Source organism: Arachis ipaensis, chromosome B08 (genome assembly GCF_000816755.2).
Source record: "Arachis ipaensis cultivar K30076 chromosome B08, Araip1.1, whole genome shotgun sequence".
Classification (NCBI taxonomy): domain Eukaryota; kingdom Viridiplantae; phylum Streptophyta; class Magnoliopsida; order Fabales; family Fabaceae; genus Arachis; species Arachis ipaensis.
The window spans coordinates 123,597,483-123,611,611 of NC_029792.2; the positions used below are offsets into that span (position 1 = coordinate 123,597,483).

The 14,129-nt window shown below is 30.5% G+C and overlaps 3 protein-coding genes across 3 annotated transcripts; 2 read left to right on the top strand and 1 right to left on the bottom strand.

Annotated features, from left to right (window-relative positions):
* On the top strand, nt 396-2,051 carry LOC110265773. The gene is made up of 3 exons (XM_021109022.1): nt 396-708; nt 1,173-1,448; nt 1,562-2,051. The coding sequence occupies exons 1-3, from the start codon at nt 531-533 to the stop codon at nt 1,897-1,899; spliced, it is 792 nt and encodes a 263-aa protein (XP_020964681.1). The 5' UTR covers nt 396-530; the 3' UTR covers nt 1,900-2,051.
* LOC107611642 (ATP-dependent DNA helicase PIF1-like) lies at nt 2,467-3,147 on the bottom strand. The gene has a single exon (XM_016313547.1). The coding sequence runs from the start codon at nt 3,145-3,147 to the stop codon at nt 2,467-2,469; it is 681 nt and encodes a 226-aa protein (XP_016169033.1).
* On the top strand, nt 6,485-13,895 carry LOC107614105. The gene is made up of 3 exons (XM_016316339.2): nt 6,485-7,749; nt 7,909-8,010; nt 13,490-13,895. Exons 1-2 carry the CDS (start codon nt 6,666-6,668, stop codon nt 7,989-7,991), a joined length of 1,167 nt encoding a protein of 388 aa, XP_016171825.1. The 5' UTR covers nt 6,485-6,665; the 3' UTR covers nt 7,992-8,010; nt 13,490-13,895.

Sequence of the window (14,129 nt, forward strand, 5' to 3'; positions counted from 1 at the left end):
ATGATTATTCATTAATATAAATTATATTATATAATTTACTATATTTCGGATTGAATTTTAATTTGGCTCAAGTTTTGACATTTTGGATTTAATAGGAACTTGCTCAGTTTTGACCAAGTATGTATATCTCTTAAATTTTGTTGAAATTACATAATGAAAATTTAGCATTCAGTTGCTTGGTCTTGGGAGGCAAGTTCCTCTGCCCATTTTTTAGGTAAAGAATGTGAAGTTGTAACATCCAACACTGTTTTCAAGGTCCGCATTGACCACACACACAAATTAAACGCCTTAAACTTTGGATATTACCTTTGAACACTCTCTTTTATCTTTCCATCACTAACCCCTTCCAAAAAAAGCAGCTGTTACTAATTCAACTTCCATCTGAAAATAAAACAATAAAGAAATACGGGCCTGCTACACATACAAGTTTACAAGCTTACAAGTTGGCCCAGCCCAAATAGAACTCACGCGCATAAAGAGAAATAACATGGCGCGTCAAAATCACGCGCTCAACACTCAAACGGTTACGTATGGCAGATTCTTCCACTTCTTCCACTTCTCAAAGCGCTTCGAAAACAAGGAAACCCTCCCATTTTCGAACGAAAATCAAAGTTCAAAATATACAAATCGTTGTTCAAAACCTCCATCAAAACACCATCAAACTCTCCGTGAAGAATCTGAAGAGAAAACAAAGCAACAATACTCAACGTAAGTTCATTAAGATTCTTGTATATTTTACTTTTCTTCTACGTCGTTCTTCTAGGGTTTACTATTATTCTTGCTTCTTTGTTACACTGTTCTAAGTTCTACGTCGTTCTTCTAAGTTCTACGTCGTTCTACGTTCTTGTTCTAAGTTCTCCTGCTATTGTTGTTGATTTTTGGGGGTTTATTCCGTAGATTGGGGGGTGTATACTGCTTAACCTTGTAATGTGGCTTGATATTGAAGCATGGTTGAGTGATATCTATATGGATGTATCTGAATAATATCTATGGGTGTATCTCACTGTTATCAATGGGTGTATCTTGCTGATATCTTTGGGTGTATCTGACTCATATATATGGGTGTATCTTACTGTTATCAATAGGTGTATCTTGCTATTATTAATGGGTGTATTTGACTCATATATATGGGTGTATCTTACTGATGTCTTTGGGTGTATTTTTCGTTTCAGAGAAAATGGCAGCAAGAAACCAAACAAAAGACCTTAAGTGTGCCACACATCTCCTGAGTGATAAGTTCAGAAACATGACTGAGGAGAAGAAGGCAATTGTGAGGGATTTCGGATTCGGTGGGTTGATGCACATCCCACCACTAAGGGTGGATCACCAACTCTTAAGGGAGTTGGCAAACAACTTCAAACTTGGGGAGAACAGACTGAAGACAGGATATGGTTCTTTCCAAATAACACCAAAAAAAATAGGTCATGCGCTTGGCATCAATGCAACAGGTAACTAGCTTAAAATTATAGGTGTATATTAAGTTGTTGCTTGGGTGTATTTAAGTTTATGGTTGGGTGTATTTGAACCGACTTGGATACTTTGTTGTCTTCCTTTTTTGTAGGAGATCTATTTCCTGAGAAAGTTGAGTATAAGAAACTTTCTGATGATGACAAAATAATTTATAGAAGATTCCAGGGTAAGACCCTCAAAAGTCTTACCGATGAAATGATGGAAATCGGCGTTGGCAACGAAGAGGAACGCCTGATGTTCAAGAGGATATTCATCCTCTACATACAGATGGCGTTCCTTTTGCCAACGACGATAAACAAAATATCGCCCGTGCACCTGGCCCCAATTTTTAAGATGGAGGGCATATCGGAGAGAAACTGGGGGGCATGTTTTGACCTTCATGGTCAAGGGCATCACAGACTACCAGGAGAAGAAGAAGAAGGTAATTAATGGCTGCCTCTTCGCCCTGATGATAATCTACTTTCATCTTTCAAAAAACAAATGCAAGAAGAGGGCTGAAAGACCACCAAAGCCCTGGATTGCCAACTGGACTAAGGAGCAGTTGGTGGAAAGAATGACTGCAGAAAGAGAGGAAATTTTGGTAAGTAAACATAATATGTTGGGTGTATTTTATTTACCTGAATGCTGCTAACTAAAATATCTCATGTTTCAGGGGATTGTGAAGATGGTAGAGACAAAAGAAAAAATGAAAAAATTGTATTGAATGAGTTAAACACTCTTTGAAGCATGCCACATCAGTTTTATCATTAAGTACAGACATCCGATTTTTATATAATAGAATAGACTAGTGTATGAACCCGTGCTCAGCACGGAAAAATTATATGCTTCGATATTTAAAACAAAAATACAAAATAATTATTATTTTAAGAAATTTATAAAATTGTTATCAAAATCAAAGTTTAACTTAAAAAAAGTGGGTAATAATTATTTTATATTTTTTATGGTAAAATAATTATACACTGATACAGAATTTAAAATAAAATTAAAATATTTACATTAGAATACTATTTTTTTAAAGACTTCTCTATAAACAACATTGATGATTGAATTTGCAGACATTCCTACGTGATTCATAAGTAAAACTTTTAAACCTCTCTTACTCTTAAATCTTGAAAGTGCCACATATAGTTGGCCATGTGTAAAAACTAGTTTGGGTAAGTACAATCCAACATGAGATAAAGTTTGTCCCTGAGACTTATTAATTGTCATGGCAAACGATACTATTATGGGAAATTGTCTTCGTTGGAATCTAACTGGGACGGTTTCATTTGTTGGTACCATATTCATTCTTGGAATCAAAGCAATATGACCAACATTGTTACCCGTTAAGACTTCACATTCTATGACATGATTTCCAAGCTTTCTAACTTGTAGCCTTGTACCATTATAAAGACCACCGGATTTGTCAATATTCCTCAGTAACATCACTGGAACACCAACCTTGAGTATTAATTTATGTGGAGGCAAACCAGAGCAATTTATGCTATTCAGTAATTCAGGACCATAGAGATCTAGTTGACTCTCCATATTCCCTTCATCCATACAAATGGAATCCAAACTAAGATATAATTTTTCCCCTCCAGGAATGATAGCCATCAGATGGTTGTTGACCTCTTCAACGATGTCTAGTGTGGGAGCCAGTATAGTTCTTGCTTTGAAAAAATTCTTTGAGGACATGTTTTCCAAAATATTTGTATAAGAAAAATGAACCAATTTATCAAATGCCTAGTCCGAAGAAGGAATAACAATATCTCCTGGAAGACATATCTCATATTCACCATCCATATTGTCACCTATTAAACTATCACCAACTTTCAATAACCACTCACTAAATTGCTCTGTCTCATCTTGTCCGTCAACAGGATCTAATTTGTTCACCCTTGCATTTTTAAATCAGAATTTATGAAATTTGCTAATAGTTAAATAATCAAAAGCCTTGTATAAATATTCTGCTGGCCACACTACTGATCTATACACTGTACCTTGCAAAGAAATCCCTGGCAGCTGGAAACTCAACATTGATAAACAGTTTCGAATTGTAGTTTGTGTTTGAAACACCTATGACCCCTACAAAAAAACATAACCATCTTCTTTAGACTCTGCATGAATTTTTTTGAACCGAACACAATTGAATCCGTTCAATGGAACTGAAGAATCTTGTACCGGACGCACAATCGTGTCCCTCTTGAAGTTGATTCTAAATTCGTGTCTAGTAGGCTTGAACTTGATGGTATTCAAAGCAACTACAAAATTAGTGACCACGTACATGTTGCCCTCAGCGAGTAGGCCCTCGAAGATAGAAACAAATATGCCTTTAATAGAGCATTGAATTGTATCCCCCTGAATGCATTAGTTTTATAGATTCATAGATAAATGAGGTTTATTGCTCAGTCATTACGAAAATAAATCTCAAATGCAAAGAGAAGATTTTACCTCTTCATCAAGGACAACCATCTCAATAGGTGCCTTCACCCCAGAATTCGCAAAGTGAGAAACGGTCCAAAGTCTAATGACACATATTTTGAGCTTCCACACCTTATGCTATGGACCAGCATTGATACACTTGATGAGATCATACCTAAAAACAAAGTCCTCATATTTAGTGAAAGATAAAAAAAAAATATTGTGAAATTCACCACATGGCACATGAACTCACCTAGCTGCCATTGCTACATGCCACAACAAAATTACTCAAATATTATGAACTTCAGTACAGATAAAGAGTAAATATGGTGATCATCCATGCTATATTTATAGAGAGTCACAACACTGTTCAGCCCCAGTATTGGTAAAGATTGCAAAAATCTTGACGTTTCTATCAAAATCCAACTAAAAAAAAAAAAGACGGAAAGTTTTTAGACTATTCAAGATTAAAGAATCTGAATCATATCAATAAAATAATTATCAAAATTAGGATAGAAATTAACGGCCAACATTTATTGTGTTTCATTTACATGGCAAAATGAGGTTTAATTTTAAAAGAACAAAATAAGAAGCAATATATGATGAAGAGGAAATCACCGTATTTACATGCAATAATTAGGTACTATAAATCACAAAGAGTTTCGAAAAGACATGAAATTATTTTATTTTTGTATGTTGACAAATCATTCTGTATCATAAATACTGGCATTTCAAGACGTACAGAATTAAAAGGGTATGATAATAAGATTTGATATATAGCACCAATTTTTTGTTTCTTAATCTGATATAATTCCGGTTGGTTCATTTATTTTCAATTTTAAATAATGAAAATATTAGTCTAGGCTATATTTCTGAAAAGGTTCAACATACTCTTTATATATATTTCTACCACAGAGAAATAAAAAATGCAAATATAAATTTTTTAATTAGACTTTTTTTAAACTTCAATATTATTAGTTTTGAGGGGTACGATTAGAATAGAAGTTCAAAATTGAAGGAAAAGGTTTGTTAACAGTTGCATACCTTCAATATGACCAAAGGATGTGTTGATCGTAGCAAGCCATTTATCTCTTTCACCCTGCATCCGTTCTATAAGCATTCTCTTTTTATGATCCTCAGTTAATTGCTTCATGCGCTTGGCCTTCAGCCTCTGCTATTGCTTTAACTATAATAGTTTCTTCTTCTATCTCAGTACACTCTCTCTCAGTCTGACGCTGCGGTGGCTGCGGGCTCGCGATTTGGGGAGCTAGGGTTCTTCTTTCAATTTCAGAGAGGAGAAGAGAGGAGTGTGGGAGTGGGACTGGATTACGGGCTTAAGCTGTTGGGAATTCAGTTTTTTTTTAAGTCAAAACGGCACCGTTTGGAGGTGTTATTAACAAATCGGAAACCCTTTAATAAAACCAACCAGTTTTAACGGTTTTCCGATTAATCACATATTCGACCGATTTTGTAATCAGTTTTTTTGTCAGATGGTTTATTCATAACATCTTTTAAGCGATTTTTAAATTTTATAAAATTATTTATAACAATTACAAAAAGTAATCATAATAAAAAATTTTAAAATTTTATAAAAATATTTTATTTAAAATTATTTGTAAAATCTTAGTTGTACTCTGTTTCAAAATAAATAATTATAATGATATTAGTATTTTATATAACAACCCATGCAAAAAAATTCAAATTTTATTTTTTCGTTCATTTTTAATAGCTCATAAATACAAAAAAATATTGTACGAAATTTAAATTATTTTTGTATTAATTTTTATATAAAATACCCATATCATTATAATTATTCAGAAATTGCATATAATTCGAATATTATGAATTCAATTTATTATGTATTTGCCTAAATCGAATTTATTCAATTCGATTTATATAGAAATGCAAATTCAATTTATTTAATTTAATTTATTTTTGTATGTGGTATGATTTGATTGAAAGAGCAACAATTTATACTGCTTCGTAGATTCTTCTATAATTTTATCTAGTATCAATAAAATTCAACTATCACTGATTTAAAAAAAAAAATTAAAATCTAAAACGATGGTACAAAATAAATAAAGAGGATAGATTTAATTCTTCTATAATTGTATGCGTTTTTTTTTTCCTGATTTGCGTTTTTATCACAATCCACAAATTCTATAGTTTATAAATTAATGTTAATTCATATATAGTATATAAATAAATTTAATTAGAATAAATAACAATTTATTTATTTTATTTTAGACTTTATAAATAAAAAGAGTAATTCACTAATACAACGAATTCTATATCAGTTTTATCATTAAGTACAGACATTCGATTTTTATATAATAGAATAGATAGATATAATAACAAAAAATATAGAAGAAAAAAGATGAATATAAATGTGAATAGATTGTGCGAATATATACTATATATGAAAAAAAATTATCGCTGATTAACATAAAATTTGCCTTTTAAGTGAGCAAATTTTATAAAAATATTAAAGTTCGTCATTACAGTGGACGACCTTGTTTCAAAGTCCAAAAAAATGTGTTCTAAAACTTATGGATAAAATTATTTGTTTTGAAAAATAAATATATATTTTTTAATTTATTTCGAACAATTTTTCCGAACAAGATTTATCTTGAATTTTCTTTTTCGCGGACCAAAGGATTGGCTGGGTGAGAAAAAGCGGGGTTTGCATACGATCTTAAATAACCGAAACCCTAGCCTACGTCTGCCTTCTATCTCCCAGCCTTCTACATAACAAACAAATAAATCCTTTCTTCTCTGTGTTCATATTGTTGATGATGGAGTCGGCGGAAACAGGAGCATGCCTGTGGATGGTGACAAACGACTACATCTTTGGCATCCGCGTTGAGAAGTTAGAAAAATTGGGGAAGAATGAGGATAGGGATTGGAAATCCCATCTTGAGCAGGCTCCGTTTGATTTCTGTTTGAATCTTCCAGAGTCCAGCATGTTGGATTACTTTATCTTCGACTCGAAATTTTTCTTAGTCGGTGGCAGCAAGATCTACCAAATCTCCTATGTCGGCGGCAACACGTTGGGCACATCTGAGGCAGTAGAGACGGGCGCACTCCCTCCGCTACCGACCGAAGACTTCATTTTCCTTGCAAACATTAAAGATGACGTTTACTTGTTGGAGCATGGTGCGGTACCACCGTCAGGAAGAAAGACGGGGTTATGGGTTTTATGTCCCAATCCCCGTCCCCCGAGCTGGCATTCCGCGCCCGCTCCTCCAACCGAAGTCAACTCTGATGATTATAGTTTGCCTGTTGGTTTTGTGCTAAATGATAAATTCTTTTTGCATCCCCTGTCCGCACCAGGAATTGCATATCTCTACGATCCCCAACTTAAAGCATGGATTAAACTGGAGCGCACATTTTTTGTTCCTGGTTATGATCTTTTCGTGCGTGTGCGGTCCCTTGGGGATGTAGGCGATGGCAGTGTGGTGCTGACATGGAAAGTGAAGGGTCTTCCACGTGGTGTGAAATATGACATACAGGCTTTGCTGGTGGATAATAAAGATTATTGCATTCTTCGCCATCAAGGCCTTGATGAGTTGTGTGAGGCGATCCAACCATCCTTCTTTGATGATTTTTCCTCCGAGCTCAACTTGGTTGACCTTGGCAACAGCAAAGTATGTGTTACCATCTCTGGTCTCGCAGAAGGCATTCCATCCTTTTGCATTTTAGTAGTTGAATTAGGGTTGGTACAAGAGGAGCAAAGGTTCTTATCTGTGCGTGTACTCGTGAATCGAGTCTTCGATACGAGGCCTTATTTCTTAGTTGACCGCGTTCAAGTGCTCTACACCTCCTTTCTTTTCTCCCTCAGAAAGGGTATGCCTCGCAAACATCCATATTCCCAAGGTATAATGTTGCTTTTGTCAGCATGCTTCTTGTTATTCTGTAAGAGTTACCATTAAATTATATCCATCAAAAACATTGTTAGGGATTTGGTGAATAAATTTTCTTTATTTTTTAAAAGACTTGTTATTCTTAAGACTTGAGAACAAAATTACGTTACAGATTGCATCTCTCCAAGGAAAGAGCCCAAGCTAGCTGGTGGGACGAATCCAAGCAACCCAACAACAGTATTCGAACAAGAATGACTAACTTCAACCTGTTCATGTATGCTTTGTTTTATTGTTGTTCCCTCTGCTATGATTACTTGTTTTTCATTGGCGATCAGATTTTGAATACTGATGTGTTTATTTCGCTATTAAATAAAGTTAGACATGTTAGTAGGATTTCAATGTTCATATATCATTTTGTACTTTTTTAGGTTATAATCTTTTTCATTCACAAAATTGAGAAAATATCAAGTTTTAGTCAAAAAGAATAGATGAATCAATAAGAGCATATGAGTCAGAGGAATAAGTGATGTATCTATTTAGGTGAATTCTATGATGTAGAAGGAAGATTCTTTCTACACCTATATATTTGTGTTGTTAAAAGGGTTGTGAGACAAGTGTATAGAGAGAATGTGGTTAAAGACAATCTATTCATAGTAACTGACATACTTCATATGTTATATCAATATCACGTGATGATGGTATATAGAGGAAGCTGCTTAATTGTGTTTGTTATGATTAATTATTAAAAATGATATTGGGCTTAGTTGTAGTTGTGTTTTTAGTTTAAAATTTTTTTTTGGTGACTGTTTAAATTATTTTGAGAAAGTAAAAATAATTTTTGATTGTGGATTAACCTATCGATCCCAATATATTTTTGTCCTATCAAATTTTGAATGTGTGTTTTGTGAATTGTTAAGCTTGCAAAAGGACTATATGTACTCATCAAAGTAACTCCACTAAACTTGCATAAAATTCAGACTCTCTTTTTTCATGAATTAATTTTTTTTATTCACATATGAAAAATTAAACTTAACTCCCAAATATTTATTAATAACTACTTATTTTAATATGTATATATAATTATATATCTATATATAAATATATATTCAATTATTTATATATATAAATAAATTAAATTATGTATATACATTAACATAAATAAAATGGGTGAAAGCTTTACTCAAATACACAAAACAGAAATTTATTACGTACATGTGCATTTTCACACTTCTATGTAAACCGTGGAAAGCTACCACGGTTTCTGATTTTAACATAAACTGTGGCAAGCTACCACGGATTATGGTGTTTGTGGTTTGTGTGTAAACCGTGGCAAGCTCCAACGGTTTACGAAAAGAGAAAGCTAAGCATAAACCGTGGCAAGCTCCCACGGTTTATGAAGGAGGAATTTTTATTATAAACCATTTATTTTTAGATGTTTGATTGCATCAACGTGGTATCATTTAGACTGCGCATGATAATTGTGACAGAATACATGTATATAATAGAAGCTCAAACCGCTTAAACTATCAAATACATAGCAGATAATATATTAGACAATTCTCAAACCTTTTTAACTATCATTTCCTGTTACTTTATTATTGTGTCATGTCATGCACCCAACAAAACTAATCTAATGTAATCTAATATTCACTCTCAAATCTCAATACTCACTGCACAACACACAATAGTAAAATAATTTTGTTAAAACATTCATCGTATTCTTTTTAAGTTTTGGATTATAAAATTAAAGTATCAATTATATGTATAAAATATATATTAAAATATAAAATATATATTAAAAATAAATAAAATAATATATATTTATACAAAATTATATAAAAATTGATTTTATATATATATATATATATATATATATATATATATATATATATATATATATATATATATATATATATATATATATATATATAATCAATTATTATATATTTTTGTATAAATATATATTATTTTATTTATTTTTAATATATATTTTACATTTTAATATATATTTTATACATATAATTGATACTTTAATTTTATAATCCAAAACTTAAAAAAAATACGATGAATGTTTTAACAAAATTGTTTTACTATTGTGTATTGAGCAGTGAGTATTGAGATTTGAGAGTGAAGATTAGATTACATTAGATTAGTTTTGTTGGGTGCATGACATGACACAATAATGAAGTAACAGGAAATGATAGTTAAAAAGGTTTGAGAATTGTCTAATATATTATCTGCTATGTATTTGATAGTTTAAGCGGTTTGAGCTTCTATTATATACATGTATTCTGTCACAAATAATAATATTATATTATTATTATAAAAAAAAAAATATAATAATAATAATAATAATAATAATAATAATAATAATATTAATATTATTATTATTATTATTATTATTATTATTATTATTATTATTATTATTATTATTATTATTGTGTCACGTTAATAAAATTGGTACATGTAAAATTAATATACTATGAAAATATATCATATGTATTATAGTTAACAACCAAAAAAGTTTTCGAATTATTCAAATCCTGATAAAAATGTACTCAAGTTTTATTATCAACAAAAATGTATTTAAATAATTTAAAAACACGATAAAAATGTTCAACAGTAAATATGTATTTTCAAAAAATGCTTTAGAGATTGAATTTAGATGCGATTTTTTGCAATCATGATTAGAAAAATGAGATATTATTATTCTTAAAATTTGGTGACTTTTTTACTAAGTATATATTTTCTTGTGATTTTTTAAAAATATTATTGATTGTTAACAAAAAAAATTACAAAAAAAAATTATATACTTAAAAAAATGATCAAATTTTAAGGATAATAATATCTCATTTTTATAATTTTACTTACAAAAAATCACATCAAAATTCAATATCTAAGACATTTTTTGAAAATATATATTTATCGTTGGAAATTTTTTTCGCGTTTTAAAAATATATATTTTTCAAATAGTTTCATTATAAAAGAGTGCTAAAGTAGTAAATTTTGTGATTTGTAATTATTAATTAATTATTATTAGTATTTTTAATAGTGTGAAATTACATCTAATGGTATTGAATTACTTATTTTTTTTATTGGTTAAGTGCTGACCCCTAAACTTTTTTTTTTATTATATAGATATAATTAATGGTATAAACAATATTTTTTCATATGAAAATACATGAAAGTAATCAGACTTTTTTGAAGTTTTGCTTCTAGGGTCACAATTTGACTTTAACTACAAGATTTAGAATTTAAGGTTAAAAATTTAGGAGTTTAAAATTTATGGTTTTCAATTTAGAATTTAGGTTTAAGGTTTAAAGATTTATAGATTAGAATTTAAAAGGCATGATTTAACATTTAGAGTACAGTGTAAGATTTAACTAAATATTTATAAATGAATGTGGGCTATATGTGTTTAGTATTTAAAGTACTAAATTTAAATATTTTTTTTAAAATAATTGTTGAAACTTTAAATATAATTTCACACTATTAAAAATATTAATAATAATTAATTAGTAATTATAAATCACAAAATTTAATGTCCTTAGCACTCCTCTGTAATAAAACTATTTGATATATTCCATTCAAATTACATGTCATAATTACTAAATTGGTATATCAAAAATTTAATATCATCATATTTTAATGAAGTATATAAATATATTTCATTGACATATTAATCAATTAGGCATCTTTTTATATATACTCAATCAATAGCATATTAAAATAAGTAGTTATTAATAAATATTTGGGAGTTAAGTTTAATTTTTCATGTGTGAATAAAAGAAATTAATTCATAAAAAAAAGAGAGTATGAATTTTATGTGAGTTTAGTGGAGTTACTTTGATAAGTACATATAATCCTTTTGCAAGCTTAACAATTCACAAAAATACACGTTCAAAATTTCATAGGACAAAAATATATTGGGATCAATAGGTTAATCCATAATCAAAATTTATTTTTACTTCTCAAAATAGTTTAAACAAAAAATACAACTACAACCAAGTCTAATATCATTTTTAATAATTAATTATAATAAATGCAATATTAACCAGCTTATTTTTAATAATTAATTATAATAAATACAATTAACTAGCTTACTCTATAGGGGTGAGCACGGGTCGGTTTGGTTCGGGTTCAAGATAAAATTAGAACCGAACCGATCAAAAAGTAATTGGTTTGGTTTGGTTCGGATTTGCGTTTTTTTGTGCTTGTACCCGAACCAAACCAAACCGATTAAGAGCGGCTTGGTTCGGTTTGGGTAGCGGGTACCCGATGACTTTGAAATTCATAAAAAAAAAAAAAACTAAATTGGCAAATTTTATCTTAAAAATTCAAGAAATACAATAAACATGTAACATCAACAGAAATAATGCAAACATATTAAATACGAAATACATTAAAAACTAAACTCATCAAAATCCAAACATATTAATAGTAAATAATCTTGTCTAATGAAAATATAAAAGTGCAATAGAAATATTAGAAGTTAAATACAAAAGTCTAGTGAATAATCTTTGAAAGAAGCTAAAACAAAAACACATTAAAATCTAAACATTAGTGAGATAGGATTAGCGTTATGAGTTAGAAAACACATAAAAAGTCATATATATTTATTTATTTAATTAATTATGATCGAGTATACGGGTTGGTTCGGGTTCCGCACCCCCAAAACCGATACCCGAACCAATCATCAGCAAATGTCATTGGTTTGGTTCGGGTTGGACCCGATTACCCGTCGGTTCTAGAACCAATTTGATTGGTTTGGTTCGGGTTCGGGTGGGTAATCGGGTACCCGCTACCCGTGCTCACCCCTATTACTCTATATATCAGTATACCACTATCACGTGACATTGATGTCAACATGAAGCATGTCAGTTATCATGGACAGAGTTTACCTTTAACCACACTCTCTCTATACACTTGTCTCACAATCCTTTTGACAGCACAAATATATATGTATAGAAGGAATCTTCCTTCTACATCATAGAACTCACCATCTATTTAACTTGTGGCTTATTCCTCTTTTTCTTTCTTTCTTTTTGATATTTTAATATTTTACTTTTCTGAATTTTATATTTTTACTTTTTTTTTAAGTTAAGAATTTTCACATAAGGTGTTTGGAATTTGAGATAGATTTTACCTTTGTTGATGTCTTGATCTTTTCTTAATTTTATTGTGGCATTTATAAAATGATAAATGATCGACAAACATTCAAATTCGTTTCTGTATAATTTTTAAATTTCATAAATTATTGGTACCATGTTGATTATAATTTATATAAGCCTTTATTGATAAAGAAAAATATGCAATTCCAAATTTCCAACGCAGTTGACACTTTTGCTCTTTTTAAGCCTTTGATAGTCTTTTTCTTTGTAAAAATTTTGAGCTTTTTTTCCTTGGTTTTAGAATTTCTTTTGGTTAAATTGCTATTAGTTATTGAATCATTATTTCAAAGCCAAGGTTATAGTAGGGGCCTGTTGACACTTAAAGGGTGAATGCTAAGATATGGTAGGGTCTTGTGGGGAAGGAGATGTTGCTGTTGTCTAATTATCTTAGAATTTAGTTTATTTAACAAATTATGCTCTTTCTCATTTGTTTTTTGGTGATTTGTTTCTCTGGCTTATTTAATTATATATGTCATGAGAGTTATTGTTTGTGCTATTTCTAAATCTAGATGAATGAATGATAGTTAACGGAGATCACAGCAAAATTTGAATTTGACAGAGGAGGTTATTTTTGGTCTGCAGATTAAGTGTTATATGAAGCAGTTGTTGTCGATTCTCGGACATTGTCATGCTAGGGGTGTGATGTACTGGGATATCAAGGGATCAAATCTTCTGGTGAATAATGAAGGGATACCGAAGGCGTGGTTGAATATAATAGTACATTGAAATTTTCTTAGTGCGGTATTGGTTGGATTTGATGATTTTTATGAAGAATAGTTCTGGTAGTAGTAGCTTCTGCTTGTCAAATCTATGGATATAAGACTTTTAAAAGAAAATTAGATATAGAGATGTCGACTATTTTACATAACATCCTTTTCAGCAATAATTTTTATATTATCAATGGTTGGAATTGTTCTGTTAACCTGCAACATTTTCCAGGTTAGACAGACGGTGGTTGCGATAATGTCAAAATGTGACATAAGGTAAAGATCTGCTACCCTTCCCCCTCCCAAAACCAAAAAGGGTCGTGCAATATTTGCTAGCTGGAGTCCATTATATTTTCCCAGGTTTTGGTTTGGGTTTAGTAATCTCAGGAATAATTCGAGTGCATGATGATATGCTTATGGTTGAATTTCATCTGTGTTTGTGAATTACAGTTCCTTAGTTATTGCTGCAGATTATATATATGCTACCTAGGACATTTGTTAGTTAAGCATTAAAA